The sequence below is a fragment of the Rhodnius prolixus genome, unplaced genomic scaffold (assembly GCF_049639745.1).
Source record: "Rhodnius prolixus isolate KJV_2025 unplaced genomic scaffold, Rpr scaffold_9, whole genome shotgun sequence".
NCBI lineage: Eukaryota > Metazoa > Arthropoda > Insecta > Hemiptera > Reduviidae > Rhodnius > Rhodnius prolixus.
This window is the reverse complement of record NW_027411604.1, coordinates 23,561,868-23,589,344: the sequence shown is the minus strand read 5'-3', so window position 1 is coordinate 23,589,344 and position 27,477 is coordinate 23,561,868. Positions and strand designations below refer to the sequence as shown.

Sequence of the window (27,477 nt, the reverse complement as noted above, 5' to 3'; positions counted from 1 at the left end):
TAGAAAATGTATTCCATAAAGTCCCCATTTCAATATTTGACTTCCTTCGAAATGTTATTCTAGTATTGCATTTATTCCACTGATCTCTGATTAAATATTCATTTTTGGAAGTGGAACTAAGAGGAAAGCTTTCGGATCAAACATTGGAAAAATATAATCTCTTTCGCTTCTAATTCAGAAGTTATGGCAGAAGTGTGTTGCAGTAAATGATATTTTTATTTTTAGGCGAATCGTTTAGACGATTTTTTTTTTTAACCACGTATTATTAGGGTCTAATGTGGCCCTTCTTGTAAAAATAAAAATTAATATTTTGGAGGATACCCAGAAAATTGGGGTCTTAAAATACGCTCTAAAGTTACGTGACATTACAAATATAGATCTACCAAATATTTGTAAATGTTAAGAAATTAAAAGCCGACAATAGGCTAACAGGAGGTGCCAATATCTATTAATTTAAACTTTTCTAGAAAAAATTCATTTATTAACCTTGAAATACAAACTAACGCATAATTGGTGAACATTTTTAATTTAGGAAATAAGAAGTTACATCACAGTGAAATGACACTTAAGAGATATCCTTATTAGGGTCACTTTAGTGGGAAGTACGACCTCTCGTTTATCACTGTAAACTGGGTTAAGTGAATTGCTAAAATTCCGACTTTTTATTACATGAAATTTTCGGAAGTTCGAAGTTCCTGCTGTTTCGTCTTCTTTAAACTTCTTGAAAATCCATCGCGTTGAACTAATCAGACTAAGTTGTAAGGTGAATTTTGCGGGATTTAGAGGGTATATTTTAAAACTGTATAACTCAACAATTCAATTCGTACAATTTAATTTAAATAAGTACCACTATCAGCTAGCTTAGGTCAATAAAGAACAAGTCAATTTATGCCGAAATTGTAAAATTTTATTTCCAAGATTTGACGAATGTAATTTTTGCTAAGCTCCCTGTGGAGCTTTTAAATTAAGAAAAAAAATCAAATGTCTGAATAATATTTAATTCGTTAGCAAGAGTTATGGCCGAACTTATATCTCCAATTCATTCAATTTTTGCTACTTCTCAACAATTTTTCCGCTGAAAATCCGGAGAATCTCCGAAAAATCCAGAAGAACGAATTATTGAAACAGAAAATCTTGAATTTGATCAAGGAAGTTACATAAGAAAAACCTAGCACTGGCTCTCAATAATTGAGTGTAAAGTAAAAAAAAAAAAAAAAAATGAATTGATAAAACTGATAACACGGAGTGTTTGTTTGAACACGGAAAATATTCAGTAATCAACAAGTGAGAATACTATAATTTTTGTTGCCCTTTCACTAACAATTTATTTTTTTGGTAACTGAGAAAAGTGGGAAATTTGTTTGTTTTTTCTGAAACTATTTCAATGGTAGCTTGGCAACCCTGAATTTATAGCCATTGCTTGTATTTCTCCCTCTTAAACCTAACCGGCCTGTTTCTATTTTGCGTCTGTTTGCTGTTTGGCCGGACGGGTTCTAATTTAAGTCTGAGTGCCACGTTTTAATTCAATATCTAGTTTAATTTCAAACGAATCTTTTATTCCAGACAAAAATCATGGTACGTATGTTGTTTATATTATTTTTCCTTATGCATGTATTCTATTCACAAGAAACTAATTTAGTTTTTTAACAAAATAATTTATTTAAAACGAAGTTATACTTTAAATAATCACTGTTTCTATAAAATATAAATATAACGGTTCAACAGGTGTTCTAAAGCTTTGTTTACCTTATGGGAACTGTTGTTTTATTTTACTAAATAAAAGTTATTAGGAGGTATCGTTAAATCCTTTAAACTCTTTAAATAATTAAATTTGGAAAGCAGACTGTTTTATTGTTTATCCATTGACAGGGTAAAAGAATATTTTAGTGAATAGAATGTTAAGAAAGAATAAGAATATTTTACTGTTTTAGAATGTTAAAATATTTTAGAGTAAATGCTCTTTTTAAAGGTACCTTTTCTATTTTTGATGTTATTGTTCTGCATTACCTTTTGTCATTTTGTAAGCCAATTGTGTTTGGCACACAGACGTAACCCTGTTAGGAATATTGATCCCTATTCAGCATTTAAACGCATTTTACAAAGTACAAATGCATCTTTCGGGATCTTTAATTCTTTAAAGTAAATGTTTATACATTGTTCATGTCCAACATTCCTAATCCCTTTTATGCGTTTGAATAGTTTTTAAAGCAAATATAGAAAGATCTTAAATATTTTAAAGTGAAAGGTCAAAATTGTTATTTGATGTATTTACATTGATTTTTCGTTAAGAGAATTGTTAACTGCAATAGTCACGTAATCTAATCTAGAATCGCCGCCTCCTCGGGAATAAAACGCATACTGGCCTATAGATGAGTCTGTTTATTATTTTTGTGTGTGTCTATAGTTAGTTTGCTTAAGTTAACTTTAGTTTGTTAAGCTGGCAGATTGTAATTAGAATTAGTCGTTGTGCCAACCTATACTTCAAAAACATATTGAAAGTCTTTACTGAAACCTTATGTTTTGCATTTATAACTTTGATTTGATATTGATTGATATCTATTGCAACATAAAGATTCCAAGATAATAACAAAGAAAAAAAAATTACAGGACTTTAAAAAAAAATTAGTCTGCTGGAGATAAGAAAGAGAGTTTTAAGGTCAGAAGCATATGGAGTGTTACTTGTCACTTAAAAATAGAAACACCACTGGTAAAGGCAAATTTGTTTTGCGTACTTCAAGAACAGAATTATTGTAATTGATAAATTCCTCTGTTATTTGGCCATCCTTAAATGTATTGTTTATACTTCCGTTCGGCAATATGTATGTTTTTGTTAATTGTTAAGTACAGGTTTACGGTAGGTAGGCGATATTATGTAAACGATGAAATTAGGTCAAGGTTCTCAGTTCTACGTTCTAAGTCCGCGTGCTTTTTTTACGTAATGAGTACTTCATTTTGGTGTTAATTAGATGTTTTTTAAAACAAATTAAATATTTGACGTACATACAATAATGAAAACTCATTTATGTGAATAAAACTTGTGGGTACTTCCTTGTTCATTTTCTTCGTTGAAGTAACCAAAATAGGAAAGAAAGCCTAGTTCGTTGGTTTTATGACTGGCAATGAATGTTTTCTGACTAAATAATAATAATAATTGTATGTAGTGACAATTTGTGTTAACTTTAAAGGTGGATGTCAAATTTCTGTAAATAAATTTGATAGTAAAATCTCTGGTGTTTTTCGTTCCATTTTTAATTTTTGTCCATCTCCAAAATTGAATTCACAAGATCGTTGGAGAGTTAGCTCCTGTTTTTTGATTATTGATTCTCTGCTTTCTTGAAACGTTAAGTTTTTCTACTTTGCCGGCACCTGAGCTGTGTTCTTCCGGAAATCTTGTTGTTCTTATATGGAAGTACTTAAAATGCTTAAGTATCAATGTATATTCCTTGTTACTTGAACCTCTACTCCAATCTGGGATTATTAAGGGTCTCCTAGAAAAGAAATCACCAAGACTAGAATCTCCAGTTCACTCACAAGAAACAGGCCCAAATCCGTAGAAATCACTTACGAGAATGTGCGCGCGTTCACCAAGAAAATTTGTTTTAGCCACATTTCTGCTGCATGTGGCTTTTAGTAGTTGGCCTCATCCAATATGAACGTTTCCTCAAAAAGCAATATTACTGTGCCAGTAAATAATATTTCCTTAGCCAACTATCTGAGATAGTTGAGCGATTCCTTTCAGGACTCTCCAAAAAAAATCTTGGAAGTGCAACAACTCTTTCCTTGTTATCTTTCTTTTCGTCAAAAGTGTTTGCACGAGAGTCACTTTTCGAGATGTCACAATGAAGGTTTCAGAGCTGGAGGTTATTCGTATTCACGAATCCCTCGTTTGCCAATGTTCCAATCTCTGTGTCCCAGTACCCAGCTTAGAAATGTTATTAAGGATTAAAACATTTTTCGGTAATCTTTATCATTTTTAGACCTACAGCAGTAGTTCCTACATTTTTTCCTTCAATGGTGTGACAGTCAGAGAACTTTATAATTAATTCTACTGTCTTTGTTGCTATTAATGTGACCACAATTTCAGGCTGAAAGACTGGTAATGTTAGTAATTTCCAAGAAATTGTCAGGTTTTACTTCTAGTAATTATTTTTTATCTAAAAATGTAAAGAATTTTTGATAATTACGAAAGATAGGAAAAATCTGATTCTAATTGAAACTAATAGCCGCCTGCCGGGTTTGTCTATCGTGGAAACATGAACACTAAATTAAAAGTAACCTTGAAGATAAGGAAAATCATAAATAACTTGATAATTATAATAATAAAAACAAATCCACGTCTCTACAGCTAAAATAATAAATTACTTAAATAATTTTAATTTATAATGAATGAATAAATCTATTTTGAAATTAAATATATGTATTTACTAGAATTTTGTTCTTATGAAATTCTTATTGCTAAAAAGTATTTTTCAGTCAATGTCAAATTAACTTTTTTATTGAAGGCCTGATATCTATCTAAAAATCAATGAGGATCCTTAATCTAGCCCTTAGATTTTCTCTTCCTAGGAGCTTCTTATAGCTCATTGTCCGGTGATAGAGAATGTTGTTTGGAACGAGAGAATACTGTCCGGAGATCGGATTAAAAAAAGCTTCGAGTGCCAATGAACTTAGGATGTTGTCGCGCAAAATATATATAATAGGATGATTTGCTCATTTAAATGAGTGAACTACCATGCTTTTATTATGAATGATCTAATCAATGCAATATTAAAACCAAAATGATTGTAATAATATTAATAAAGTTATTTTTAGAAATAATTCATATCCTTAATTTTAATTGAACCATTTTTATGAGCTCTTACGTTCGTTAAAAAACAAGCTAATTTTTGTTTGAATTTTAGCTTTTAAATAGGTGTGATTTAAATTTTACTAATTATAGAATAATGCAGAATTTTTAATATTATTATTTTTTAGTTTACAGTACGCCGCCACATTCAGAGGCGTGCAAAATGTTTTGGACTCTCTAAAAATGTACATTTTAGTGGTAATTTACGTGCAGAAGCGGAAAAACCTTTAGGCATCCCTTATAAAAATTTAAAAATTGGAGTTCCTAAAGAAACATGGAAAGACGAAAAGAGGTATTTAGTTTAATTTTAAATTTTATTAAGAATTGATTTTTTTTAAAATGAATTAAGTATATTATTTAATTATTTTTCTCACAACAATCCTATTCTTTAGAGTTGCTTTAACTCCGGCTGTTACGGCTACATTAATAAAAAAAGGATTCAATGTTGCTGTGGAGGAAGGTGCTGGAGTTGGCGCCAAATTTCGTGATTCTGATTATAAAAATGCAGGAGCGAAAATTGTTAAAAGAGACGAAGCTTTTTTAGCTGGTTAGTTTGAATTTTGTACTTTCTTTGACTGAATTGTGAGAATTATTCGAAACATGAACAATTAGAATGCACAGTAATGTTATAAAATTATGATATGTAGTATTTGGGGGGGAAAAAATGGAAAATTTCAGTGAAATGCTTTCAAACTCCATCTCTACCTTTTGTAACTTTTCATTTAGTCACTTCATGTCAGTTGCGTGTAACTTTATGGTGTTCTGTAATCATAAAAATGTTTTAAAATCGTGTAATTCTTTTTATAATTGAAAACGTAAAGGGTCAATCACGTTCATTTGCAACATTTTTTTTGTGAAAATTCACTTATAGAGGTCTCTGAATTTAGAAATATGACGATATTAACTCTGGAGTATAATGTAGTCATTATAAGTCTCTAGATTTACAGGTATGCTATTTAGCAAACGCTTAATGATTTGCATATATCTTTCGGTCTAGCCGTTTTTAGAGAGGTGTGATGTACGTGATAGTAGTTTCGGTTATTTCGTACTGTGACTCGTATTGTGAATTAGATTACCATTATCTAAAACTAGAATTACGTGGATTCTAAATCCAGAGAATAGTAACTTCATATTTCTAGATCTGGTATTCGTTGTCGAATTGTTTGATACCCATCAAACAGAAGATCCTCTCCACATTTATCGGTCTGAGAATTCACTGCCTAATGCTTTTGGCGACTACCCAAGGATGTAAGTTGATTTTAGTTGGTTATTCTTTATTAACGCACGTTTCCTGCATCCTCTTGTCTCTAATTTTGTCTTTTCTTATTCAACGGTTAAATAGCAAGCGAAATAAATGGACGTACCACATTCACAAGTGAAGTTGCATTCATTTATGTTGATGTGCATTAAAGGGCTCTTCATCTTTTTGAGTACAATTTACAAATTTACATTGCTGAGCCCAGTTTGTAGTTTTAAAGTACTATATTTTTTGTCATTAAGATTGCAATAGTTATATAAAATTTTCGAAATGTTTAAAAAAATATTATTTTTCTGCAACCATGTAGGAATGTTCTCATTACTCAATTAAAATCCGCTGTGTAATGTCCAACTTCCCTCACTAGTGGGGAAAAATTCCCATTAGTGTCACTTTCCTCACTAGTGAGTGAAAAAACTTTATTGTGCTTCCTTGATATAAGAAGTTTTGTTATTAAATATTTTCTGTAAAATTTTAATTAGCTTATTTAAATTTATTTTATCTAAATAATTAAAAAACGAATATTAAAAAAATAAAATAAAAATTGAAAGGAATATAGAAATAAAAATAATATTTTAATAAATAATTAGATATGTTTAATTATAACAGTTAAAAAGGTTATAGTGATACCTTATAGAAATTTAAAATGGATTCTAGTGATTCCCGTTTAGTTTTTTTTTTTAGTTAATAACCCTAATGGTTGCAGAAAAAATATAATATTTAACTCGAGTGTAAAGTATTTTCCCCACACTCGGCAATTTGCACTTGCACTCGCCTCGCTTCACTCGCTCGTGCGTGCAAACCCTGCCTCGTGTGAGGAAAAGTACTACTTTCCGCACTTGTTAAATAAATAACTATTAGTGTACATATATACATTATAAGTTACCAGTAAGTTTGCAGAATAAAAAATTAAATTAGTAACAATTTTTGCATTTTTAATTATATTGTCTGATTACCATTATCTCAGAACTAGTATCTTGCAGACTTAGTTTTTTCAAAATCTTAATATTTAACCTTTTTTTTCAGATATAATTTTAAAAGTAAGACAACCTCAAGAGACTGAAATTAATTTATTCAAACCTGATTCTGTATTGATCTCTTTTCTTTATCCTGGTCAGAATAAAGCTTTAATTGATAAACTTGCTTCAAGAAAAATTACAGCATTTGGTGAGTAACTTTATGTAAAATGATAAAAGTTGTTTAAAGATAAGAACGTTCTTGTCCTATAAGTCAATAATCTTGAGTGGTTCTTTTATTTATATTCATGTTTTTCCCCTGAATATACTCTGCTTATGTAATCTCGTATCAGTTATTCTTCTTTTATTATTTTTACAGGAATGGATTGTATACCTAGAATATCAAGAGCCCAGGTATTTGATGCTCTTAGTTCAATGGCCAACATTGCTGGTTACCGAGCAATCGTTGAAGCTGCTAATCATTTTCCTCGATTTTTTGCCGGTATTTTAATTTTTAATTACATGTAATTTATTAAAATTTGTAAAGGTGCATCGAGTTTGATGAACCCTTTTTTTAGTATATAAAAATTCTTCAATATTTTACGGAGTGGGTGGTGGGAGTCAGCCAAATGATAAGTGGTTGGTACATGTTTGGTCTCCGCATTAGAGATTGGGGAATTAGGCACACAAATAGAAGCTCTCAACCCTTGTGCAATGCCGTTTTTACCTTAGATAGAGGTTCAGACCTCAGTACGAGCATGTTTTCATTTTGCACAGAATTCAAAGCTCTTTTCTTCCTTGTAAAAAGCTCTTGCGTCTTGGGAATGCATACGTGAAGCGGTGCAAGATTTTGAATGAGCACAGAATGCTCTGTAATCTCAAGCTCCAGAAATGGTAGAAAAATTCGCTTGCAGTGACAATTGTGACGTTGTAAACTTTTAGTTGTTTTGCCCTGCGTTCGAGGTGTATACACGTCATTGTCGTGATTTTAATTCCGCACACTGTGGGTTTTTTTTTTAAACTAAATTCCACGCTTAACTGGTTTAAGTGTCTCGTTTGTGTAATGTATGGTCCTCTCTCTTGAGTACAAGGAGAGTTATTTTTGTGATTAAAATTGTGAGTTTGAAGTAACTTCTGGATTCGGAAGAACGTCTTTATTCACTTTTTTTTTTCTTTTTTATTTGAGATTTTCTAGAAAATGATTCCTAGAATTTTCTGCAAACTTCATACGTATATTACGTCCATACTCATATAAGTTGTACTGTTGGGTAGGTTACTGAAAGGTTTTAGTATGTTTTACAAACTTTATAATGTTGCTATGACCAATACAACAAATGTCTGTCACTACTTAGACAATAAAAGAAATAGTGATTGTTCATATCAGATTTTGTTTAAGTACCCAGTAAGACAGGTACTAGAGATACCATATTGGATACTTATAGATAACAATAAGGTAAATGGGCTAAATTAATTTTGGAAAGTAATTCTTTCATAAAAAATTAACCGGGCAATTATTACCGTAACCTAATTAAGAAGAAAAAATAATAATAAGGGAGGTCATTGTAATAATTAACTTATAAAGTATCTAATTACAATAAACATACTAAGAAGCGATTTATAACTACACTAATTTGTTAAATTGTCATTCAGTAATTCTAAAAGTAATTTTTTTTTATATGGCTTGCTCGTACCTATAAATATACATTATGTAAATGTAGATTAAGAAATTGGTCTTAGCAAATATTCCTTTTTTTATTTTTATTTATTATTATTATTTCTGTCCTTGTGTTGATGTCTATAATTTCCATTCAGTAGAAACCGGAGACAATAGCACATTTTTGGTGGTTTATCTTAATATTACTTACCTATCCTAATATTTTTAACTTTGGTCATCCTTTTATTTATTTTTTATATTTTAATAGAATATTAATTATAAATAGGCCAGATAACTGCCGCTGGTAAAGTACCTCCAGCGAAGATATTGGTGATAGGAGGTGGAGTTGCTGGTTTGGCTGCAATTGGTCAAGCAAGGAATATGGGAGCAATTGTTAGAGCTTTTGACACCAGATCTGCTGTAAAAGAACAAGTAGAATCTTTAGGTGCAGAATTTTTAGAAATTAATATCAAGGTAATAACTGCAATTTTTTTTTTTTTTTGGCACATTTTAAATGTTGATATCAAAACAATGTATATAAAATTGTTCAGAAATTGGTGATAGACATTTTCTACTTTAAATCACGTGATTCCATTGTAATTTTATTTTCTGGGTAATATTTTAGTCCCAAAAAAAACAAAATATTTTAATGAAGTTTCTATATTACATGAATCTGAACATTCAATTCAATAATAAATTTATATAGAGTGTAAACTTATAGAATTAATTTCAATGCAATCTATAAACAATTGTCGTTTCATGTTTAAATACCAGAACATCGCTTTGGTACTTAGATTGAACTAGTGCTTTTTACTTTTTGAGATGATGTCTACCCTTAGTAGGCTTCTTAACCTTGTTTCATATTTTTATCCACTCCCAATCGGTGGTATATTTGGAACTCGCAGTATCGTCAGTTTCTGTGTTTAACATTGATACCTAGTGAATCAATGGAAAATAATCAAGTATCTATCAAGACTACAAGAAAAGAAATATGTTATGCCAGATAATAGTCAGCCTTGTAATTTAAGGGAATGAATGGAAAAAAATATTACAATAATATTTTAACTTAAAAATTATTTAAATTTTAAATAGGAAGAAGGTGGAACATCAGGTGGCTACAGTAAAGAAATGTCTAAAGAATTTATCGATGCTGAAATGGCTTTATTTGCTAAACAAGCTAAAGAAGTTGATGTTATCGTAACCACTGCTTTGATTCCTGGGAAACGAGCGCCTACACTGATTAAAAAGGTAAGCTTTAATATAAATAAGTAGTTTTTTTTAGATTTTCTGTAATTCGTCTGGCTTTAAATTATGAAGATATTTTTTTTTTTTTGCTACGGTCTTAGAATATCTCTTTTATTAAACTTACCATTGGTACCCTTTATTTGAGCTTCTCTAAAATTTAAAGAGATCTGTCTTCTGTAAACGTTATTTTAATAAAGTACAGCCTTTTGATCAATTATAGGAGCACATTGACTCAATGAAACCTGGTAGTGTAGTGGTAGATTTAGCAGCTGAAGCTGGAGGTAATATTGAAACATCAAGGCCTGGTGAAGTTTCTGTTTACAATGATGTAACTCATATTGCGTTAACGGATTTCCCATCAAGATTACCGACTCAAAGTTCAACTTTGTATGCTAATAATATTTCAAAACTTCTACTTTCTATGGGTAAGTTACTACTGACTTAGTACTAACCTGCTCTACATAAAGTAGATTTATAATATCATTAATTTATTTTTGGCAGGAAGCAAAGAGCATCTGTATATTGATATGAAAGATGATGTAGTACGTGGTTCAATTATATTGGATAAGGGTAATCTTATGTGGCCACCTCCTCCAATATCTGTACAAGCTGCCACACCACCTCCTCCTGCAGCTGCCGTGGTCAAACATCAAGTTAAGGCTGAAGTTGATCACTTTAGAGAAAGATGCAAAGAAGTTACATTATATTCTGCAGGTAATTATTGATCTGTTTATTTTTGCAATTCTCTATTCTTCTTCAGAACTCTTTAAAGACAAAGATGATTCGCAGTTGCGAATATCTGTTGAAACTTTATTCTTGTGCCTTATTTAAGGTTAGAATTAGTTTAAGAACCATTTTGTAAGCGAGTTGTGATATGATTATTATTATTACTATTATTGAGAGCATGGCGAGGTCGACTATTACCTCACCCAGTTTCTTAGGGGGCACGGGTGTTTCACCTCGTACCTGTACATGATGGGGAAAGTTGGAGACCCGTCATGTGTCTTCAGAGACTCTGACCTCGATGACGCCCATCACACATTCTTTATGTGTGATAGATGGGTACCGGAGAGGGAGAGCTTGGGGCAAGAGATCGGGAGAATCACGCCCGAGAACATAGTAGCGATTATGCTCTCCCATAGAGATTGCTGGGACCTGGTGGCTACCTTTGCCAAGGTAGTATTAAAAAGAAAGAAACAGGAGCTGGACTTCCGTCTGCTCCTGTCGTAATACAGGATCGTATAAAGGCCGGTAGGAACTCGCATGAGATATTGTGAGGCATCATCCTGAAGTAATGCGTAAGTGGTTCCAGGGTGGGTTTCTCTGCCTGTTGGGGAGGTGGGTTTTTTAGTGGGTGAGGGTCCCACATACCAAAATTATTATTATTACTATTATTATTATTATTGTTTTAGCGTTTCGGAATGAATCCTGATAAGCTCGCAGTAGTTCAGGCGTGGTAAGGTTGGTAGGTACTGTATCGCAGTACAAAAGTAGGTTTTAGAGAAAGGCTTCATGAGGTTTTAGTCATTATTTAAGTGTGAGATATCTCTATTACCAACTTATGAACTGCTTCATGTTGACGCGTCCAAAGATTGTTTGAGTACAGTGCCGTATAATGTTTAAAGATCTAGAAGGAAACCTCAGTAATTATTTTAAGCTCTTCCATCAGTCCAAATTTCGTAAATTCTTACTTTTTAACTATTCCCCTTATACTTATTTCACGTTATTTCGTCTCTGATTTCCCCCTTACTTTCCACCACCGCTCCGAAATCTAAACTAATTCACTCGTCTGATTCTGTCCGATGTAACTTCGTCACATTTATCTCCAGGAAAAAAAAAATAAAATTAAATAAAAAATTAAAGAAATTATTTAAAACTTTTTTACTTAGGCTTATCTGGACTACTTGCACTTGGAGCAGCATCTCCAAATCCGGAATTCTCCGCAATGGCCTCAACCCTAGCTCTATCAGGAATCGTTGGTTACCATACTGTATGGGGCGTGACACCGGCGCTTCATTCTCCTTTAATGTCTGTTACGAACGCTGTGTCTGGTATCACTGCAGTTGGTGGACTTCTTCTTATGGGCGGAGGTCTTGTTCCCACAAATTCAGTACAGGTATCTAGTTGGTTATTGTGTTAAGCGCATGGGATCTGTTAATAATTTCATTCTTCTGTATTTAATTTTACTCTCTATTTTTATTTGTTCCAGTTATTAGCAGCTTCAGCAGCTTTTATTTCATTTATAAACGTTTTTGGTGGATTTATTGTTACAAAAAGAATGTTGGATATGTTCAGAAGGTGAGGTAGCTAAAAAAATCTCAATACAACATTTATTTTGGAGGTTGATTCTCAGATTAATAGTAACAGTTTATTTTTAGACCAGGTGATCCGCCAGATTACAACAGTCTTTTCGTCATACCTGGAGCGGTTGTATTAGGAGGTTACGGTTTAGGAGTTATGTGGAGTTATCCAGAGATTCATCATTTAACTTCCTTAGCTGCATCTCTCTGTTGTGTTGGCGCTCTAGCTGGGCTTAGTTCTCAGACCACTTCACGTGCTGGCAACAATCTTGGAATTGTAATAAAACATCTAAACAATTTTACGTTAGTCCATTATTGGAAAATTCTAAAAATTTGAACAAAATTTTTTCCTACAGAGCATTGAATTTATACAACTTAAGTTGTTTTAAACATTTGATTTGAAGAGTACACAATTTGTTTTTTTAAATTTTTTTAGATTGGTGTAAGTGGTGGAATTGCTGCTACAATTGGGTACATGTCACCAGCAATTGATACCCTAATTCAGATGGGAGCTTGTGCAGGCATTGGAGGTTTAATTGGCTCTATTATTGCTAAGAAGATTCAGATAACAGATCTTCCTCAGCTTGTTGCAGGTTTCCACAGGTACGCACACAATATGCGAGTTTCGTTAACTTAATTGATCAGATAAACCTTAAAGGTGACTTTGATTTTAAAATTGCTAGCGATTTCTTACTAAATGTGGGTTTTACTTAGTAAAAGTTTATTTTCTCTTAAAACATTTGATTTATTGTCAATTATGTTCTTGATCTTATTCTAGTCTCTGAAATATTGACCTTTGAACTAAGCTTTTTTTATGACTAGTGCGTAAGGGAGGAAGGGATTAGCTATGCGGTTAGCGTACTGGACTCCCACGCGGAGGTCCCGGGTTCGAATCCAGCTGCTGACCCTTAGATTTTCTCTTCCTAGGAGCTTCTGTCCGGTGATGGACAGTGCAGCTCACTGTCCGGTGATGGACAGTGCAGCTCACTGTCCGGTGATGGACAGTGTTGTCTGTAACGAGAGAACACTGTCTGGAGGCCGGCAGTGCACTGAAAAAAGCTCCGGGCTTCAAATAAAAAAAAAAAAAAAAATTAACGTTCAAATTGGTTTTGTTTTACGTAATAAATAATTTTGCCCAAATTCAAAATATTAGGAAAGATTTAAATTCCGGATTTGTACAAAATTTATTGTCAGTTGAGACCTAAAAATAACTAAATGAATCATGAGGATAACGCTTCGATTTTATTTTTTCAAGTTTTTTGAACAAGAGCTATTTGTATCTATTTTCTTTCTATTTCTATTGAGGACACATTGCGATTGGTTGTACACACAAAATTATCGTTTTCTAACCAAAGAAGTTTTATGGTTCTTTTAAACCCATCCGTGGATGATTAGTTTTATTTTAATCATTATACTCTGAAATCTTTTTCTGAACATTTTACGTCCCCATTATTCTAATAAGTGGTGAGTTTTATCATTAAAAATTGAAGATGAAGAAGTCTTTGGTCGAACATACTGCCGGGCGTTGCTTCCAAAACTTTATTTGGGTGATACGACATAAGAAAGGTTTATGGTTACAGATCGTTAGATTTTAAACTCAAGGTGGAGGTGTTTGATGTACGATACCTTATAAAGTCAACCATAATGGGATTAACTAGTTGATTTTTATCGACTAAATGTCTTTTAAATATGTATAATAAATCCCATTGCATCCTTCCTAAGACCAAAATAAGTTCAACAATTATTATCGTTTTTCTGGCTGCTTTATTAAAAATGTCTAATATTACAGTTTTGCAGCCTTGTAGGTCTTGCAGCGGTTTTGACTTGTGCTGCAACATTCCTGCACGATTTTCCTACACTTGCAACGGCTGCTGATGCTTCTGTTATAAAAACTTCACTTTTCCTCGGAACTGTTATTGGAGCAGTTACATTCAGGTAATGTTCTGAATTTAATAAACATTATGTTGTTAAATAAACAAAACAAAATCATATTTTTTTTATTTTTTTTTGTCCATAGTGGCTCTTTGGTAGCTTATGGAAAGCTTCAAGGTTTGTTGAATTCGGCTCCATTACACCTACCAGGAAGACATGTTCTAAATTCATCTTTATTAGCACTAAATGCTGCAGCAATGGCCTATTTTTTCATGGATCCTTCACTTTCTGGAGGACTTCTTAGTCTAGGTGCAGCAACGGCTCTATCTACAACAATGGGTGCAACACTTACAGCCGCTATTGGAGGTTAGATCATTTTTAATTTTTCCAATTAGATTAGATTTTACGGAATTGACCAGATAACTTATGCTAGCGCAACTCGAAATGTGTATTGTTTCAAAAGTTTCTCTATGCATTGTTTTAATAATTTTGTTTCTTTCCTTAATACTACTGCATCTATGTAACCATCGCGATAACCTCACATGCCTATAGACTCAGATTAATTTGACATTAAAAAGGAGAACATTAGGAAACTAAGAAGAAGATACTTTTTAAGTATCGTATATCAGATGTATAAATGCTGTCGTTTAAGTATTGTTTGAATAATTAACTTTTGTATTTCAGGGGCAGATATGCCAGTGGTTATAACTGTATTAAACAGTTATTCAGGTTGGGCTTTATGCGCGGAAGGCTTCATGTTAAATAACAATTTAATGACAATTGTAGGCGCTTTAATTGGCTCTTCAGGAGCTATCTTGTCTTACATTATGTGCAAGGTATTTTTATTTATTTATTTATTGCTACTGGCAAAAACTAATCTTATGATCATGCTGAATTATTCACATTACACAGATTTATTTACTGAACCTTATTATTATTAGTTTACCTTATATATTACTTAATAGGCGATGAATCGCTCCCTTCCTAATGTAATCCTGGGAGGTTATGGCACATCTTCTACAGGTGGAGGAAAACCTATGGAAATTACTGGTACCCATACTGAAGTTACAGTTGACAATGTAGTGGAAATGATTAACAACGCTAAAAATATTATAATTACACCAGGTTAATGTCTAATTTTATACCTCTGTTATTGTGCACTTTTGTTCTATATTTTAAAATGACGTTATTATCTTGTGCCTAAAATATTTGTGTAGGTTATGGACTGTGTGTGGCTAAAGCGCAGTATCCATTAGCAGAAATGGTATCTTTGTTAAAGTCTAAAGGGAAAAATGTTAGATTTGGAATACATCCTGTTGCAGGTGAAAAAAAAAAATATAGTAGAAAAAATCTTTTTTATTTTTAATTTTAACATGGTTTTCTAGGTTTTTCTAGATTCTAATATTGTAAAAATTCATCCTTCAAAAACTTGTTTTTTTCTTTATAGGACGTATGCCTGGGCAATTGAACGTATTGTTAGCTGAAGCCGGTGTACCTTATGATGATGTACTGGAAATGGAAGAAATTAATGATGATTTTCCACAGACTGATTTAACTTTAGTAATTGGAGCCAATGATACGGTAAATAGTGCGGCTGAAGATGATCCAAATTCTATTATTGCGGGAATGCCTGTCCTCAGGGTTTGGAATTCAGAACAAGTGAGTAACTAATATGACATCCTGTAATTGTTTCTGTAATCGATTATTCTGCTGTTTTTATCGATTATTTCCGATTTGAGATTATTTAGATGATAAGAAGGTTGTTAAGGTTGTTAATAGGTTCGTAAATGGTATTTTTTTGAGTGATTTGATCAAGACATTATCATAAAGATTTGCTTGAAGCTACTTCGTTAATTTTTTTGGGAAATATTTCTTGTATTTTTCCCTTCTAATACTTGCAATAGAAATTTAAAGGTTATTCACGGTCCAACTGTTCTTCAAGAAATGGCTATCCTTTCAAAAGTACTCCTTTGACGAAATATAACTACTCCATCATTTGTATGATATTAAAGGATACTAATTATTTAATAAAACTCTTTCTAATTAAATTTGCAAGTATCGAAGTTAGTGAGTTCAAAAAAGGGAAAGAATTTTAATTATTTTACACCAGATGTTTGAAATATTTTGTATTCTTCTATTAGGTGGTCGTGATGAAGAGATCATTAGGAGTTGGATATGCAGCCGTAGATAATCCAATATTTTACAAGTCAAACACGAGCATGTTACTAGGAGATGCTAAGAAAACATGCGATATGCTGTTGAACAAAATTAAACAATCATATGGTGATGCTCCAGCGGGATAAGAGTCTAAATGTTACTTATTTCATTTACTAATTTGGACAATCGTTTTTTTTTTTTATTCCACATTGGATAGAAATATTGAATTCAATATTATAAATGAGGGCAGCTTTTTTAAACAATGTAAAAAACCTTTTACATTATATTGTTAAAATTAAGAAATCAGATTGTATGGCAAAAGCCTGCCAGCAAAAGTTGTTTTTTTTTTAAACAAAAAAAGTTATTTAATTTGAATTTTTTTTTAATTAAGAAACAGAGGATCATAAAAATGGTAACTCTTCAAAATTATTAATCGTTTTTTACAAGATGGAGAAAAAGAAAGCACAAAATCTAATGAAAATGAAGCACTACAAATTAACTTTTCACATTTTAGAGATTTCTCTCATATTTATTGATAATACATAGTTTAAATTTTTATTATAAATATATAAATTTTGTGCAAAATATTGCTATTTTATAAGACGAACCTTTTTCGTAGTTAAAAAAAACCAAAAAAAAAACCTGGCCTAACTTCAACTCCTAGGAGCAAAATGCAAAGTTTTCCAAATTTAGGTCCTGCACTGATTTTTCAAATTTCAAGCGTTTCCTCTTCAAAATAGAGCACATTTTAAAAAACTTTACAATTACTGAAATTAACGAAATTCAAAACTCGATTACTAAAAAAAAAATGAATCAACTTTTCCATTTCTTAAATCATTTTTTGAGTAGTTTTTTTTTAATTTTGCAATTGTTTTGTTTATTTTAATTTCATAATGCTGAGGATAGACTCCAAACTGTTGTAGTTCTTAGTTAACGTTTTTTAAATAAAAAAGTAATTAATAATTTTTAGAACAAGTATAAGTACATACATTGCGTTTTAGTAATACTGTGTTTTGTAACCGATCAGGAAAACAAAGTACAAAATAGTAATATAGATTTAAAAAAAAAAAAAATGAAAACATTTAAAAACTAGTGCACTTAAAATGTATGTAAAAATAATTTATATGTTACCAGATTGCTCATCTAAAAGTGAAATGAAAAGATACATGGTGTTTCATTTCAGAAAAAAACAATACTTATTTTATTTTATAACCATATTATTGTTGTATCAAGATTATGTGAACCATTATCACTAATAGCTGTGTATAATAAATTGGTTTCTTTAGTATTATGTACATAATATTTTTACTTGATTACTTAGGGCAAATTTTAATGCAACTAATTCACTCTGCACATTCTGTTCTTCTGTTGTGCTGTTAGCCACACATATTCACAAAACTTCTTTTTTTTTTTATTTGGAGTGTTTTTAATTTTTGAAATTAATATTTTTTGTCTGAATAACTATATCTTGTTTCCTAGCTATTAGGGTTCGAATTTTTATCCTATTTCTTTTGATCTAGACAATTATTAATCGTCGTAATAAGTAATAAGAAATCCGCGGAAAATGTAATATTGACGCAACCAAAATACAAAATATTTCGATTTTGTTTTGGATTTTTGCTTTATTTCGTTAAATATTAAAATTAAATATTAGCTTAATTATTATTTATATTTTAAAATATATAACCACATACATTTATACTAATTTATTTTTCTAACACAGTATCTGAATGTATCGATAAGGAAACAGCTGCAACAATAAAAGCGGCAAGTTTTGTAAAACTATGCATATTTTTTTCTCGAGATTTTACAAAATATTATAAAATATAGACCTGAATATATTATTAACTAAAATGGCTACGAATTATGTAATAGTAAAGATACTCTCTAAGGAGATTAATAAAATTTATATTTTATATTCTACGTACTCGAAATTATGACCTTCGTTTAACAAAATGAAAGAAAATATAGAATATAATTAAATTTTGTTAGGTTTATGTAAGTCTATTTATAAGATACCACGGGGTAAAAATTAACTTTACCTTAATAATATTTGCATTCCAACTGAAATGAATCTTTCAAATTTAGTATATTTACAGCGGAAGCAAGTACAACGAAATAAATTTCTAATACAAAAACTACAATAATAAAGCAATAGCTAAGAATTTTGGACATACGGTCGTTAGTTAAAATAAAATAGTGTTATGAGATTTTGTAAATTAAATTTTTTATCTACATATATTTTAAAATAAATTCTGGTTCGGGTGTACTAAATTTAAATGCACCAAATTTTTGACCTGTAAACAAATATTTTTACACTTTTGCACAGTTTTTCAAAGTATTTTTCTTACTTTTCAATGCTCATAGATTTACAGGACCAAATATAACAAATTTAGAATAGTTTTTCTTGTCCTATTGCTTGTGAATGTGTTTCGGGATAATTTTTATTATGCATAACGAATTACATACCTATAAATGTATATTACCAAAATCTCATAGTGTTTATTTGCTTGTTATGAGCGTGAACTTGTAACCAGAGATACCTATTTTAAGTGTAAAATTTTCGTTGTCAGAAAAAATGTTAATTGTGTTTCCACCTCCTCATTTGGTAACTGGGACTGACTGGAGAATTTTACTGAGTATGCTTAAAAAGAATTTACATTTTCGTAGTAAAATGGTTAAAAATGCTAAATTTTCTTGGTGACCCATTATGTTGAACTTAGACAATTAGTAAAAATGTTACTTCTTTCTCATTTTTAAATTATTTTTGTTGTTAGAAAGCAAAAAACTTCATTTTTCAAAGTTTATTTCTTTAAAATCATTGGCCTTGTTAACAATAAGAAAAACAACCTATTGAAAAATTTTTATTTAATGAAAAAAAGAATTAAATAAAACTAAAAATATAATATACAAAAAAATATCCTAATTAAAAACCAATATGGCAATATTTAAGAAAAGGCCAACTAACATCCATTTAAATCGTACTGTAATGTAAAATGTATGTTATGAACTTATTCGCTGAAAAAAATTTAATGCTAATTATTAAACAGATTTTGAAAAGAAGAAGAAAAACCAAAATCTGTCGTAAATGAATGACGATTGCATAAAAGGTGACAAGCTTTATTTTATTATTATTATAATTTTTTTCATTAATTTTAAAATCTAAACCTACCCAATAGCTGAAAAACAAAAATCAAAAGTAAGTTCGCATTTCTCTGTGATACATTTATTTATAAGATAGTGGCAGACAAACTTATTTCTTGTAAATAAACCTTCATCTGTTAAAATCTATTTATTTTAATTTTATCTGAATTTATTTCGTATTTCATTACGTGCCAAATGTTTTGATGTTAACTTTTCACAGTTTCAAATATAAACAAGCGTAAAAATAATTTATTAATTTTAAGAATGAATATTATAATAATTAGAATGATGGTTTGGTTTTCGACCGTTGTTAATACATTATCCTAGAGAATTTTGTGGTGCGGTCAATAAAATTTTGTACATAAATTTCTTTTTTTATACCGACGTTTCGGCAAATTTATTGTCTCTCTCTGGGTCTATACAAAATTTTACTGACCTCACCTCAAACTTATCTAGAATAATTGTAATAATTGTTTATTTTACGAGGCTGAGATAATTTACTGATAAAAAAAGAATAAATTCCAGTACTTACATTTTTGGTTTGTTTTTATTGGTCCTTAACCCTACTATTTCAATGGAGTATTAACATTTTCTCTACCTTATTGTTGAGTTCAGGCTTTAGAAACGGTAAAACAGTTAATATTACCGCTAAATCATTGTGGATAATTAATTTCACTTTTTTTTCCAATTTGCTCTGCTCTAACCCATTGCTCTTTGATGGTTTAGGTTTGTACTGAATTTACTTCTCTCTGTTGAGTTTATTCACTGTATCTCGGAAACGGAAAATCGCAGAAATTTCAAAATTAATATTTCAATCAGGTGACACCATGGGAAGCTACAGTAAGTTTTTGGTCAAAACAGGTCCACTGGAACTACCACTTTACTGAATAGATTAATCCATATTTAACTTTGAAAAAAAAAAAAAAAATAGTTTCTTCCATATTCTTCAAACTTGGTATAATTATAGCTCAAAAATAGTTCTATAACTTTATAGGAAACATTTTTCTGAAATAATTCGATTAAGGGCACTTGGGGGGGGGGGGTTGATCAGTTCGTTGCCAGTAGAGCTGTAGTATATGGACCATTTTATAAGGTCGATTTTACAGTTATTTCAAGTTTTCTTGTAAAATGCAGCTAAAATTTATTTTGAACTTAGTACACTAATAGCACACAAACCGTTCTACATCTTTTCTTAGAAACGTATTTTTTTTTAAATTCCTTTAGGGCTTTGGGTGGAGGAAGAGATCCTTCTAAAGTTCCATTTGCTATGACGGTTTTTGTTTTCGACCGTCATTAATAGAGTATCTTTGGGAATTTTGAGGTGCGGTAAATAAAATTTTGTAGAAAAAATTCTTTTTTTAATACCGACGTTACGGCAAATTTATTGCTTTCTTTAGGGTTTGTACAAAGGAATAACACTACATTAATGTAAATACAAACTGAGTTAATAAACAGTAAAAAACAATAATAAATGAAAAATAGAAAAAAGGTTGAAAATTTAAAATGTATAGAAATAATACTAATAAAATTACAATTAAAAAAAAATTTGATGTTGACTTACATTATAGATTTGTGGAATTATATGATTAACTACGTATATCATCATAACTGCTGAAGATTCATGGAAAACCGGGTTTATACAGAGGTAAGGGATGGATAAAAACAATTGGGCCGGGAAAACCTCAGGTTCGTGACGAGTAATTTGTTAAGTTACGGCTTGAAGGATGTTGTAAAAATTTGAAATGTTGTTGTTGTCTGTCCTAAAGTTTATGGATTTTTTGTTGTTCAATGTGTATCATTTCTAATATGTTGCGATTGTTTCTGTTGTTGTTCCGTTACAAGTAAGGAAGTGTTTTCAATGTCAAAATCGTGTTGCAGATCTAGATGGTGTTTAGTGAGAGCAGATAATGTATTGTTGGGTTTCTTTGTCTTGCAGTCATGTTGACATTGGTATATTCTCTTGTTAAGACATTGTGAAGTTTGTTCCATTTACCATTATGCATGGACTTGCGTGTCGTTAAATATTAATCATAATTGCACCCGTAACTAACATTCTATTTTTAAAGAAATACTACCAACTTCTGGACCCAGATATCTCTTTCCGGTCCGCAATGACCATTTCTGGACAGTCTCATAGAAAGAGAAAATTGAAAGGCTGTAAGCCTGGGCTTGAACCAAGCATGTTGAGGGTCTCACCTGAGCTTTTCCCCTACTTAGCCTAAATTAAAGTGTAAATTTTACCTAAATCATAAAAGGATAATCTTGAAGATATGATTTATTATTCAAGTAATATGAATCTCCAAAACTTTTAAAGAATGATGATTCAATGGACAGATTTCAGTTGCTAAATAAATAATAGTTACAGAATGTATCTTGGTAGTACAAGCTCCTCCATATTTTTTGCTTTACTTTGAAGCAGATCAATCTGCAACAAATAATAAATCACAACAAGAGAAGCAATGGCCAGAAAAAGTCTTCCTGAGAAAGGAGACCCCTGATGAGGAGAACCATGGTATTAGAAACGTAAAGTGCCAATAAAATTTTGTAATGAAGAATTTTCCTGGCAATTGTCAAACCTCCCTCCACTTAAAATGAGTCTATAAAAATCACACCATGTATTTTGTTTCTTAAATTATTTAATTATAATTTAATGAACAAATACAATTGTAATTAAATATTAAATACCTGATACATGCTGTAACCGTAAGCATGACCTACGTCATCTTCTGTAATTGGTGGCGATGTCTGTTTCTTTTCACCAAGTAAGATTTGCTTGTAATTTTCTAATAATGCCTTGATATTATAAATATCTTCATTAAGGAACGAATCAATCTTTACTGCAATAGAAAAATATTGTAAAATTGCTATTTCAGGTGAGAAGTTGATCGTGCAGAAAATTTTTAATGAGGATTAATAGTCTTTAAAAAAACTAGTAATATTCCTCTACGCTGTTCTTAAGTTTTATATAACTTTCCCTTAAGACAAAATTTAAATGTTTAAAAAACTCAAATTAATAAGAGGTCATAAATTGTGAGAAATCCTTGATTTTCATCTAACTATTTAAAAACTTACGGTTTCAAAACTGCTTTAAAAGAACTGGAAGACAAATAATAAAAATTAACGAAGTATTTCTTCAACTAACAATATTATGACAAAGTTGTCTCCAATAAATGGGTTCTTCTTAGATAACTTCCAAATATTTGTTTGTTTATTTTTTTTCTTTAGTTTATACGCTTCAGCTCTTTACTTAAGTTTTTAATTTGAAACTTACTGACTAACTCTAAAGCATCTTCGCAGCATTTATCCGGAACTCTTTTTTCTCTTGCAGCTTCCTTGATAAAACCGCTTGCGAATTGTAATTTGTCGGACCTTTTCTTAATAATTTGCAACAAATCATCAACGTTAGAACCCATTTTACACTATTTGTGAAAAAGAAAAAATTAAGTAAAAATTAAAGGCTTACAAACTTAACTATAAATCAGTTACATAGAAATTATGTCATCTGATTCAATGCCGAAATTTTTTTTTTTTTCTGTCACATGTTGGAGCCAAAATTGTATTATTTTTTAAAATAATAAATTTAATAAAAAAGTGTTCGAAAATCGAGTAAATGTTTTATTTATTAAACCAATTGCATTCAAGATGTTTTCCTGGAAGAACTGTTCAATCATTTTATAGTCAATATCATTTTTTAGAATTCAGTTGAAGCTATTTTCGGTCATGTTGTGTACATACTAAAGTGCTTACACTCGAAATATAGCACTCATTTGATCGACTCTATAAAATAAGTGATGAGGCAGTATATTCCAGTAATTGTCCAATTACAGAGAAGCTTAACTATCCTCTCTCCATAAGAAGTGACCATAGAGTTCTTAATAAATGTTTAAAATAAAAGTTGTTGATCTTGAGGTATGCAGAAAGTGTAACCAGATTTAAAGTAAATTATTGCAGCTATTGCCATGGATATCATAAACAATAAAGTAAAACTACTGGTAGAATTCTGTAGGTACTTCAGGGCCCAAACAAAATTTAAAATTCTTTTTATCTAAAAACAACTTCTTTGGATTGCAAGTGACTTCAAAACATTAGTACATATCGCATTGTTCAGGTCGTGCTAAACTTTTCATAGAAAAGTTTGTCAAAAAATGTTTACGTAGCTGTTATTAAGACAACGGCCATTAGAACATTTTGCATTTTCCGCCAGTGTTTCTTTCAATAAGAATCTAAATCGCTAACTATCGATCAACGAAGAAGGAAAAATCGATTTATCATTCATTCAGAATATTGCTCGTATTATTTATAACCTGTTGGTACATACATGCTGTTGCTACTTGGCTACAAAATATTTACTTTTGGCAGTGTGTTGTTAAATAATTACGAAAATGGTATTTTTGCATTTTTCTAGCAATTTAACAGAAGAAGAAACTATGCTACAAGCTAAATATGAAAAACTGAAACGAAAGGTGAGTCAACTTATTGATTAGGTTTTAATTATATTTTGTTTTTAACGTGATTAAAGCTTAATTTTAAAAAATACATTTAACTATTTTCTTTTTTTACGTTTTTAAAAATAAAATTAGTGTGATAAGGGATAATGATTCACTAATAAATACTGCCATTCAGTAAGAACCTACATTTAAATACTCCTACTTTTTCTTACATTTACCTAACGATTCTAATGTTTTGCATTTGTTTTTGTAACAATCGTACCTAATCAGTTCTTTTTGTCATTTTAGTAAACAGCGCATATAAAAGTTGTTAGTTCATATATTTTTATTTTCATTTTACTTTCTAGAAAAAAGCTTTGCAAACATTGAAAGCACCTGTTCGTGAACCAGAACGGTTAACACCAGTTAAAAGGCCACAAGCTGAAGGTCGGGACGCCAGAGAAATAGCTCAAAAATTAATTAAATCTGGTGCTATCGCAGCAATAAAGAAACAAAATAAACGAGATGAGACAACTGGCTTTAAACGACCTGGTGGCGGAAGGACTAGCGGTGTGGAACGCCCCAGATCAGAAAACAGCGGACACCATCCATTTTTTAATTCTAATTCCGTTTCAGCAGCTGCTAACAAGGTATTGCTCTATTAGTATTTTATTTTAATTCTTGATGTAAAAAAAAACGTTTTGCCAGATAAGTAACCAGTAGAGGTGACGTCTTCGCTTGTTTGAGTAAAAAATGCATTCTCTGAGCCAATACAGTGAAAAACCTGCTTTTCGTCACGTTTCTTTCTTTCTATTAGGTATCCTGGAATCACTGCCTCCAGGTTCTACGTTTAGCCGAGCGGCTAGATATCGCAATCACCTGAATAAGTTGATATTATCACCAACTTGACGTGGTTAAAAAAAAAAGAGATATGAATTGTACTAGTTATGATGAGAAAAATTGTAATGTTATAATGAAAGGCTTAATGCCATATTGCAAAAAAATGATGGATTACTATGAGAGCAAAATATGGTTTTCATTAGCCGATTATTACAGAACTATTTCCAATTATAAAATAATTTCGTAATGCATAAATTCGTGTTATCATAAATTTTTGGTACTATGCATACGGCTTTTAGCTATTGCAGCTGTTTTCGCAGAATATAGCATTTTATTTATTTAAATAAAACAATTACGGTTGAAAAAAAGAAGCTTGCTTATATTTGCGTATCAGACATTTGCAAACAAACATTAATACAGATTTATTTTTTAGGTAGGGGTTGATACAAAACTCTATGACCGGCTGACACCCTCAACCCGTGATCCTGACTACCCACCAGCGCCTGTTAGAGCTCAAGTTACTCAAAAATCCACTAATAATAATAATAGTAGTAGTAATAGTAATAACAACAGCAATAGCAGTAACAATAGTAGTGTAATTACTAATAGTACGACCCAAGAGAATGTTAGAACTCCATCGCCTTCTTCAACACCTTCAACACCAACTACAGGAGGCAATACATTGTTTGTTCAAGGGTACAAAATCAATACTCAGTTATTGAAAAAAGCATTTTCAGATTATGGAAGTATCCTGAACATATCAATGGAATCTGATAAAGAGTAAGTAGCAAAGAGAGTTTATTTCTATTTTTTGTATTAATTATAGTTCTTTAATGTACAGCTGCCCTACAGTCTGCATTTTGACATCACTAATCGTGCCAATTTTAATGCCGCTAATCTGTTTGATTTGCACTCTGGTGAATGTGTTAATATTATCGCAAATTTGACGTTTTGGAAGAAATAACTTTTGATAGTGGCCCACAAATCGACTTTTAATGTCTGAACGGAGTACCTAAACGTATATTTAAAGAGCTTATAGCTTTCCTGAAAATGTTTTCGCTTTTCATGTACTTCAGAAATGAGTAATGACACTTACTGGCAAATGGGAGCATCATGGTTCTTTCTCCTGGTTAACTTTTCTTTTTTTGCTTATTTACAAATTAACATTTATTTTATTCTAAAAAAGGCTAACTTTTATTCTTCATTCTATTTGAATATTTGCTACTGCAATTAATTTGATCTTTTCTAAATGTATTTACTTATATATTTGAAATGCATTCTTCATTTGCTTTCATGTAACCTTGTAATAATTTTACAGCCGTGGTTTCGTAACATTTGAAGACCCAAAATGTGCTGCAGCAGCCCTTTCAGCCGTAAGTTTGTTTGAATTTTTTTAGTGTAATCGTAACACGTTTTCTTTCTTTCTCTTTCTGATTTTAATCTATATTTTCAGTTAAATGGTAGTGTCTTAGCTGAGTGCCAATTGACTGTCAGTTATGCCAGAAGACAGCCAATGTACAATAGCGATAATAGTCCAGATTCAAACCGGAATCAAAAAGTTTGGGCAAATGCAGGTTGGTTTTTGTTTTTTAATATAGTCGTCATTTTCTTGTTATGTATAAGCAACGTATAATTTCTAATGCTTTGCTGTAGCCACTTGAGAATGTGGGATGAAACGTCATTTTACAGAAGTTCCATATTCTTTAATTCATGCTAAATTGAATTTTGCGAATGACATTTGAAGGTCATAGATTGTATATTTTTAATTATTAATGATTTCTTCCGTCACCGGGTTGTTTTTCTTGGTGCTGACCTATCGGATCTTTATCTACCTTTAGAGAATGGCTATCTACCTATAATAGTTCATCTTATCTCTGTAGATGTAGTGAATGAGTTCTGTGGGGACAAAGTGAAAATGTATACGGGGCTGTCTGAATAAGTGGAAGCCAGTTTATATGTATATGTGGAGATCACTCACAAATCTGATTTCTCAAAATTGATTGCCAGAATGACAGAAAACAAACTTCCTAATTAGTATGAAATTATTTATATTGGCTAGTACCGCCAGACTAAACATGTGTTCTGTTAGTATCTACATGTTTGATGTAATTCGTTGAAGCGACTTTCGAATAAATTCTGAAACACTGAAAAATTCTACTCCATTTTTTAAAAGTAAGGGTTTTTTTCATTTTTATTTATTTTTTCCAGCTAATAGAAAAAATGAAAAAGGCAGTAACAAGGAATTTCAAGGAAGAGAAATTGTGTCCTACCATAATTATTTTGATTAAAGTAAAGCTTTTAATTTGAAATCTTAGCTGTTAAGAAACTATGCCATTGTAAATAAAATTAATAAGTTTTTTATTAATAATGTTTAAGTTGTACATATTTTTGGTGCAATAACTCCATCTTTTCTAACATAAAAATTTCAGCTAAATTTTGTTTTATTGAAGAAAAATCTTTTGTCTGTAAATACATTGTACAAATTAAATGTGAAAATATATTTTATGCTATAAATTGCTCAATAAAATTTGCAGAAATTCCACTGTTCTCCAGCCTTTCTGCGGCCAGCAGAAAAATTAATTATCTAATTATTTTTTACTTGCTATTTCTTCTTATAAAGGAGAGAAAATAATCGTACAGAGAGTTATTAAAATCTCATTGCAACCTTCTTTATAAATTTTGGCTGCTTGGAAGTCACTCTTTCGAGCATTAATAGTAGTCCAATTGTAATTTAGAGATGACATGTTACGCTAAATTCGAATAGTTTCCAACTGCTTCCCT

At 31.0% G+C, this 27,477-nt stretch overlaps 3 protein-coding genes across 4 annotated transcripts; 2 read left to right on the top strand and 1 right to left on the bottom strand.

The window, feature by feature from the left end:
• The first annotated feature begins 1,300 nt into the window (after positions 1-1,300).
• LOC141454649 (NAD(P) transhydrogenase, mitochondrial-like) lies at positions 1,301-19,962 on the top strand. Its single transcript, XM_074129108.1, has 20 exons — positions 1,301-1,575; positions 4,975-5,138; positions 5,239-5,393; positions 7,128-7,268; positions 7,437-7,559; positions 8,998-9,185; positions 9,804-9,959; positions 10,177-10,381; positions 10,458-10,670; positions 11,846-12,072; positions 12,166-12,254; positions 12,335-12,533; positions 12,693-12,859; positions 14,054-14,191; positions 14,274-14,494; positions 14,813-14,964; positions 15,094-15,253; positions 15,346-15,450; positions 15,576-15,787; positions 16,270-19,962. The coding sequence occupies exons 1-20, from the start codon at positions 1,573-1,575 to the stop codon at positions 16,429-16,431; spliced, it is 3,180 nt and encodes a 1,059-aa protein (XP_073985209.1). The 5' UTR covers positions 1,301-1,572; the 3' UTR covers positions 16,432-19,962.
• Positions 19,963-21,688: 1,726 nt separating this feature from the next.
• On the bottom strand, positions 21,689-22,921 carry LOC141454652 (uncharacterized). Its single transcript, XM_074129115.1, has 3 exons — positions 22,701-22,921; positions 22,115-22,266; positions 21,689-21,854 (listed from the first exon to the last, which is right to left on the bottom strand). The coding sequence occupies exons 1-3, from the start codon at positions 22,840-22,842 to the stop codon at positions 21,789-21,791; spliced, it is 360 nt and encodes a 119-aa protein (XP_073985216.1). The 5' UTR covers positions 22,843-22,921; the 3' UTR covers positions 21,689-21,788.
• Positions 22,922-22,985: 64 nt separating this feature from the next.
• On the top strand, positions 22,986-27,120 carry Nelf-E (negative elongation factor E). Of its 2 annotated transcripts, XM_074129114.1 has the most exons (7): positions 22,986-23,338; positions 23,835-23,892; positions 24,225-24,506; positions 25,130-25,476; positions 26,015-26,069; positions 26,150-26,270; positions 26,905-27,120. In XM_074129114.1, the coding sequence occupies exons 2-7, from the start codon at positions 23,857-23,859 to the stop codon at positions 26,982-26,984; spliced, it is 921 nt and encodes a 306-aa protein (XP_073985215.1). In that variant the 5' UTR covers positions 22,986-23,338; positions 23,835-23,856; the 3' UTR covers positions 26,985-27,120. The 2 variants fall into 2 exon arrangements, with proteins under 2 accessions (XP_073985215.1, XP_073985214.1); XM_074129113.1 differs by lacking the exon at positions 22,986-23,338 and having other exon boundaries at positions 23,364-23,892.
• The last annotated feature ends 357 nt before the right edge of the window (positions 27,121-27,477 follow it).